The sequence below is a fragment of the Drosophila mauritiana genome, chromosome 3R (genome assembly GCF_004382145.1).
Source record: "Drosophila mauritiana strain mau12 chromosome 3R, ASM438214v1, whole genome shotgun sequence".
Classification (NCBI taxonomy): Eukaryota; Metazoa; Arthropoda; class Insecta; order Diptera; family Drosophilidae; genus Drosophila; species Drosophila mauritiana.
In genome coordinates, this window is record NC_046670.1 from 11273444 (window position 1) to 11281127 (window position 7684).

The 7684-nt window shown below is 40.0% G+C and overlaps 1 protein-coding gene across 1 annotated transcript; it reads right to left on the reverse strand.

The window, feature by feature from the left end:
• Window positions 1-333: 333 nt before the first annotated feature.
• Window positions 334-4855, reverse strand: LOC117145637 (sodium-independent sulfate anion transporter). Its single transcript, XM_033311356.1, has 6 exons — window positions 4837-4855; window positions 3491-4290; window positions 2580-2800; window positions 2204-2525; window positions 1986-2147; window positions 334-1784 (listed from the first exon to the last, which is right to left on the reverse strand). The coding sequence occupies exons 2-6, from the start codon at window positions 3963-3965 to the stop codon at window positions 1081-1083; spliced, it is 1884 nt and encodes a 627-aa protein (XP_033167247.1). The 5' UTR covers window positions 3966-4290; window positions 4837-4855; the 3' UTR covers window positions 334-1080.
• Window positions 4856-7684: the final 2829 nt, after the last annotated feature.

Genomic DNA, 7684 nt, shown 5'->3' on the forward strand with positions numbered 1-7684 from the left:
CTCGAAATCTACTTAGAAGCCCCACTTGGTCCGGTCTTACTAGCCTGCTCTTTCCTTCTCACTCACTAAGTCCGTCTCTTTCTCGTTCTCTTAACCTTAGTTAATTAACTAGCCTAGCTCTCAGGCGTTTATTCTTGCTCTAATGCTCTATAAGTTACATTAAATCAACTGACTCAGTTAGAGCTTAGCATCGTTATGAAAAAAGATTTTTAATCTTGCCACTTGAAACTGATATCAAGACTTCAAATTTGCTGCTAGGTATACAAATTATTGTAATTATTGTTTATCTTTATGATAAAAGTCAATTTCCAATGGTTTGAACTGTGTTTTTTTTTACTTATAGCATTTTTACATTGAAAGTTTACCTTATAAACCGAAATTTAATACATTATTAAATTAAAAATGTAGAACTTACGAAACATGGATTAGAAATATTTGTGAACTTACATACTTACATACTCGTGTATTTAGATAGCATCTTTCATTATATTATAGTTTCTAACTAATAGAGTAATCCATGTTCGTTTTTGACTAATTTAATTTATGTCATGACTTGTTTTTACTGCATTTGATCCACTTTACGCCGGGACTTTAGTTTAATTTCTCGCAGTTTTCTTTCAGCTGTGTTCCGTCTTTTTCCCAAGCACACCTTGTTTTTCCTATTTTTCCTATTTTTCCTTTTTGGTTAGAGAAGTTAGCTGAGCGCTTTCGCTTTCCTCTAATTTCTTTTGCGCTATTTTTCAAAACCTTGTTTTTTCCTTGTGCTCCAGCTGCTGCTGCTGCTGCTGCTCCTGATTCTGCCGCTTTTCCTCCTTGGCGCCCGGACTAAGTGAAAAAGTAAACAGAAATCCATTAGCTTGGCAATCATTGGCGGCGTCGCCAGCGGCACCGCATCTATCCTGTCCCCGTCTCCTCCAGAGGTCAGTTGTCGGGTTTGGGGGGATTTTATAAATTGCTGCCATCAAGGCATTTGTTCCACTTTTCCTTCACTTTTATTTCCATTTGCAGCCAGCGACGACAATTTCTCCGAAACTAAACTTAAATAAATAACACAAGCAGCTAACTGGGGGGCGGCTCCGCCTAATCGATGTCGATTTTATAGCCCAGATCTATGGAGGCCCTTATGTGCTCCTTCAGGTTGATGTAGCCATTGCGCAGGGACTCCTGCGTGAGGAACTCCTTCACCTTGTTCTCGCTCTCGCAGAACACCAGGTTGTCCGTGTTATCGATGAGCCTCTGCAGGTGCTCCGGAAATCTGAAGAGGATCAGCAGCGTGGAGCTGGAGGCGTCTGCCTGGCGGCACAGATCGCTGGATAGCTTCGATATACCCTGTGCAGCCGTATAATCCATGCCACTGATGCGCTGACCATCGATCACTACCGTAATGCGAAAGTCCGCTTGTTCGCAGGCCTTGAGCACCCGCTCCCGCAGATAATTGATGGCCGGAAAGTAGATGCCATTGCCCGGCGTCACCCGGATGTACTGCATCTCGTCCAGCTGCTCAATCTTCACCCGGATCTCGGGGCGTGCCCACAGGAAGAGCAGGTGCAGTGCGGTCACCACAATGCTCACGAACAGACCCACCTCCACGCCGAAGAGCACACTAACACAAAAGCACAGCAGCCAGGTGGCAAAGTCGCGTTTTGAATCCCGCCACAATCGCATCGGCAGCTTGAAGTCGAGCAGCGTGAATATGGAGCATATCAGGATGGCCGCCAGCGTCGCTTCCGGGATGTAGTTGAAGTACGGACTCAGGTAGCTCAGAGCAAGCAGCACAATAATGCCTGCACAGGGAGAAAAAATTAGGAAAATTCAGCAATTTGGTAATCTATCAAAGGATAATCAGTCAAACGAATGCATAATTAGATGGATTTTTAACAATGAATATCATGAATACTAGCTCGTTTTGCCTGTGTATTCAAATTCTTTGGGGCAGTAATGAAATTGAGTGTTTGCATTCGGTCTCTACGGTCAGCTGGACTCACCCAAATACAGATTGGCCATGGGAGTCCTGAGGCCACAGGCTGTGCTAATGGCATATCGGGTAAACGCTCCCGATGAAGGCATCGCCTGTACGCAGGATCCAAACATGTTGCAGAGGCCCACGGTGAGTAGTTCCTGATTGGTATCCACCAATCCTTTGGGAGCTGCAAGTTTATTATGTTTAAAATTATATATAACTAGTTTCGCTTTCCCTACTTACTCAATTTTCCAATGGATATATTAGTTAGTATGCCCACAATTGGTATAACTATTATTCCAATATTCAGCTCCTTTAAAACTTCCCATATACTAAAGTTGCGCTCGGCAGTTTCAATATGGAAACTGGGCACTGTAAAGTTGGGAAGAGTGGACAGAGCATTCTTGCTAAGAGCATAGGGAACTTGGCCACATTTTTGAATCCAGATAAACGAAACGATGGCTGCGATGAGTACAATTAGTGTGTTCCTCGAGGTGGATAGATATCGACAGATTATCCTTAGAATTTTGTTTCGCTTCTCATTGTTGGCCACGCGGTCCAATAACTGAAATAGCGGGCTTAATTATGGAAAAGATTATAATAATTTATTTAATCTTACCTCTAGTAAGAGCAGGAAAACTATAGCACAAACGCCCATGATGAGATCAGCCATGTTAGACTCTTCAATGCGGGAACTTAGCATACCAACCGAGTTTATTAGCCCGGCCACTAAGTATTTGATGCCTAGTAATACTTTCAACTGGGATTCTATTACCAATATGGCAGTGGCCGAGGAAAAGGCCTTAATCACTGGCATGGAGATGAATTCGAAAATAAATCCTGTAGAAATTATAAAACATCATTAGAATTATTTTATATAATATTTTCAAGCCATCATAAAATGAAAAAATAAATATATTCAACGAGAAACTAAATGCCAATGCAGGTCAGAAATTTTAACTAACTTCCACTGAATATCAACTACAAACATTGTGAAATCTGCAAACTGACGATAAATACAAACAAACATTACTCATTCAGCTTCAATGACACCTGCCATCGTTTACTTTTCTTTGGCTACCTTTTCAATGATTTTTTCGGATCTAGTCTAGTGCCGTATCCGAGTTCATACACTGAATCCCATTCAAAGAAGTGTTAATTGATACAAATAATGCTAATCACGGGCAAACCGCATAACACTTATCGTGCAGAGCACTTAATTAGGTGCCTAAAGTGAGCTTTTAAGCGGATCTATTTCAATTCAATTGGTCATAACTGCGATCAAGTTCACGGGGAAAGTAACACATGCCGGACTTAAGGCAATTTATCTGTGAGATCACACACGTAATTCAGTTGTCACTTAGGCATCATACACTCAGAAAAAATGCATTATAGATGAATAAGTATTCTTTTATCTTGCATTAACTTATCTTATTATAACTAGTAGTTTTTTATAGCATGTTCAGCATTTATAATTTGTATTATTATTAGTTATGACCGGAAATTGATTTCCAGTGATTCGCAACTTACCCATTCTCATCGTACCCATTATGATCTGCACAATTCCGCTGAGAAAGGTGAGCAGAAAGGCGAACTCAATGGGTCGTCCCACAGTGAACTGGACACTGACCAGAGCCACTAAGCTGGTGGGTCCAATGATGACCTTGTCGATCGATCCAAAGACCAGATAGATCAGAGGTCCAATAAATGCCGAACAGAGGCCATATCGAGCGGGGAGGCCAGCCAGAAGGGCACAGGCCATACTTTCGGGTATGATTGTGAGTCCCAGGGTGATGCCGGCTATAAAGTCGTCGATGCCCCATTCGGTGGTGTACAGAGGAAGCCATTGGAAGACGGGGACGTGGCGATGCAGGCGGCGCTTCCATTTGTTCATCCTGGGAGCCTTGCCAGCTTCACTGGCCGGCTTGCTGATGGCACCTGGTAAAAGAGGCCGCGCCGTTGCCTTTTCCAGAGCCTCCGCTTCCGTTTCCAGTTGCGGATACATGGCGATGTGGAAGTTACTCGAGTTTCTTGGTCAAACGCACGTCTGTGCGCCGCAAATCGCAACTGTCGAATGATAGCAAAGGCGGAGATCATCCACTGATAATGAACTCGAGATTGTAGATTGCTCTGCCCGGCTCTTGTTTGCCGTACATATCAGAGCCTCAATTGGCATTGTGACTTTGCCGGACTTGGATTCTCGCGCCTCGCTCGACTTATTACTCGCTCTCTTTGGGCTGTAATAAAATATATCTAGTTCAAACACCCTTGTTTGATTGTTCAATTCTCAGTGGTGGATCCCATTTGACGCCATCTCAATTATCTCGGACCTGTTAATTGGATAATATCTTGATTAGACGCTCGAAAAATGTGCCAAAAAGTCTGGTCATTCGACGTGTAACAATTGACGGCATCGCCAAGTTGTTACCACTTGCATGATTTCTTGGCCCATTGGGATAAAGAAATTGTTTATCTGTTTCCAAAGGATAATCGCTATTAAGTCGTTGATAAGTAAATAAGCCAAAACCAATATTTTTAAGACACAACCAGACACATTTCAAACAAACCACAATGGGCTAATATTTATTTATGAAAAAAGTGCTAACACGTATAACAATTGACGATATCGCGAAGATTTCAGCACGTGAATTTTATGTTTGGCTTTTGAGGTGAGAACATCTTGGCAATAAACTTACAGCTATATATGTGTCAAATGCAATAATCAATTAAATTGGTTAATTTCATGTTAATTTATATTAAATTAATCAAAGTGAACTTCTTTTTAGCTTATTTTGCTTCATTAAACATTAGTTCCGGAAACTAAAATGTTGTTTATTCGTTGTGTTTCTTCTTTAAAATAAAGAACAATAACTTACATAACTTCTTATCACAATTTGTTTTTATCTGCCAAACTTTCCTATAATTTCTGCGTAATTGTTTATTCTTGCAAATTGTTTTTTCTTTGCACTCGAAATGTTTGTTTCAACGCATTTGTCACACATGGCGTATGATTCATATTTGCTTTTCGTGACTTTCCCTTTTAATGCTATTACTTAGGTTCCACTCTCCTGGATGTTGAGTTATGCAAATGTAAAATGGCAAACTTTTTGGAAAGTGAAGTGAGAAAAATTGTTATATGCAAATTTTGTATCAAAAGCGTCGAACGACACCAACAAATGGTATGACAAATAAATGCAAACATAATTTTAATGTAAATGAAAATTAAAAAGTTTGATTGACTTTAAACTCGTCGTATCTGTTGCGTGACTTAAGTTTTCTATGACAGAAAAGGGAATATTAAATTTGAAAAAGCCTCGAATTTGATTTTCTGTATGCATTTTAATTGAATACTTCCTAAAAATATAGTTCCATCCGAATTTAATTAAATTTTTAAGTATTCGTCTACTGTACAGAAGGTAATCTCTGTAATAAATGGGAGATGCATATAAACGTTTGTGGTAAAATAAAATCGTTTAAAGTAATATCTGTAACCGAACACCAAACGAATTTGCAATTCAAAGCTCGACTCTTACTGTTGCAGCATGAAAATGCCAATTGCCTGAATAGTAAGGTTATTAAAAAACCAATCCGAACCAATCTGTTTTTAATCAGAATCGAACATTTGTGCAGTGCGTGTCAAAAATATTTAAATAAATTGCGGATATTTTCGCACTGACTCATTCGCCAATTGGCTCGCGATTTGTTATGAAAACGATAAAAAAGAATACTTTATAGAAAAATACTAACCATTAGCGCTAAATGCGCTTGCATAACAAGTGTGTAAAAGGTTTTGAACTCACGAAAGGGTCGACTTTGCTGGTTGAATGGCACCAATTACACAAAATCAATTAAATTTAAATGCTAGGGCCTAGACAAATTAAAATCAGTAATTCGAAACAGACAGGCTGCAAGACAAATCGAATGTTGGGAATACAGATTAGAAAAGTATAATGGGTATAAATTATTTATATATGCTGAACAAAGTGAGTATTTCATTTAAATATAAATCTAATTGGGTGCAAAGAAATATATAGAGTAAGGCGTTGCCTTGGCTTAAATTTATAATGGTTCTTGGTTCGCCGAAGGCAAATGTACTCACGTACAAAAATAGCTATTACGGCAAGAACTTATAAAATTATGCACTTAAAGTTATTATTTGAGGCGATTATTGCTCCTGCAACGGCGCCAGCAGAAGTGCAACAATGCACGATTGCACATTCAACGAGGAGTCCATATTTAAATGAAATTTTAAGTGCCTTGGCTGGTCTACTACAACCTATACGAACACGAGACCATCAAGTGCCAGCAGCTGTGTTCCAACTTCAACTCCAACTCTCCCCCCAGAAACACCCGACCGAGCAACTTGATTATTATTTCCGAGCACACTTCGTTGTGGCATTATTATAATGACTGTTGCAGCAAAATTCACAACGCACCTGACTCGAATACAATGTTTCCACTCGCAGCAGCCAGGATCCAAGCGATGCTGAGTTGCTCAAAGTGTCCTGCCAGCTGTTGGCAGGCGTCCATTAGGCAATGCCAAAAGGGAGATAAACAAAAATCAGACGGAAAACATAAAACGGCAGACAAGTCAGTTCGTTTGTCCAGTGAATTCCTCAGACAGACTAAGCCGACATCAATGTCAAATGTTTTCGCTTTTCCCTAATGAAATTTATAAGCCCACAGTGCATTTCCGCAAAGGTATGCCACTGGACTCAAGTTATTTCTAATTACGGTGCATTTTTATTTTTTATTACACTGCTTTTTTTATCAGTATCTGTGTATTAAATATATTTATTGTTAGCCTACAGTTCCAAGAAAAAATTGATAGGAGACTTTAATTAAAAGTTGTTGAAGATAAGGAGACAGCTAAAAAAGGTGAGTCTACTTTCTACGTTTTCCTTACACGCATTTTTCAGCTAAATACCCTGTGTAAAAAGCATTAAAAATCAAATCACAATGAGTGGATACAGAATAAATATCCAATCTTCTTTGCAGCAAATATAATTAAAATTTTATCACGTTACGACCAACACCTGGCAGGGAAAATAAATAAGCGGCAGAAATGCAAAAAATGAAAGCGAAAGGAATCATAAAAATGAAATTCAAAACTCGAAATTAAACGAAATTTTATTATTAAGTGCAGGCACACACATAAACATATATAAATTTTTATTGGGGCTGCGACGTGTGCGCGTCTCAAGTGCCAGCCTGTAATAATCCCGGGCAAATATTACGCATACGCAACGTGTGCGGATGCGTGTGAGTGTGCCTAAGTTTGCAGGAGCTCTCGAGTTTGCCTGGCTGTTTGTGCAGCAGCATAAATATTATGGCCCACACACGTAGCTGCCCTCCAAGGAATCGAAGTGGGTAAGACGCCTTTGATTTTTAGTTAGCGCGCGGAGGCCTTGTCGATTTTTGCCAATTTTGACAGCAACTCAGGCGGCATTGTCGCCGCCGCATTATATCCGCCCACAGCCACACCCACCAGCCGACAGTCGGGAATATTGAAAATTGCTCCGTGTCTCCGGGTGCTGGTGGTGTTGTTGGAGCAAACGTGCCATGGATTTCAAATGAAACGTGTTAGAGCAGTTAGAGTGAGTAAAAAAAAAAATGAAAATACTCATACGCCGCGTGAGCCTCGCACATTTTTACGTCTCCTATTTGTGCACCGTGAAAATAGGCAATTTATGTTTTCCAATAAAGAGATATTTTAGGAAAATC

What these genes read in the sequence shown, in the direction of transcription:
- LOC117145637 (XM_033311356.1), bottom strand. Translation starts at nt 3,965, where the DNA reads ATGTATCCGCAACTGGAAACGGAAGCGGAGGCTCTGGAAAAGGCAACG. An exon ending in TATATCCATTGGAAAATTGA is followed by an intron (nt 2,148 to 2,203) that starts GTAAGTAGGGAA and finishes ATAAACTTGCAG; the next exon opens with CTCCCAAAGGATTGGTGGAT. An exon ending in CATGGCCAATCTGTATTTGG is followed by an intron (nt 1,785 to 1,985) that starts GTGAGTCCAGCT and finishes CTCCCTGTGCAG; the next exon opens with GCATTATTGTGCTGCTTGCT.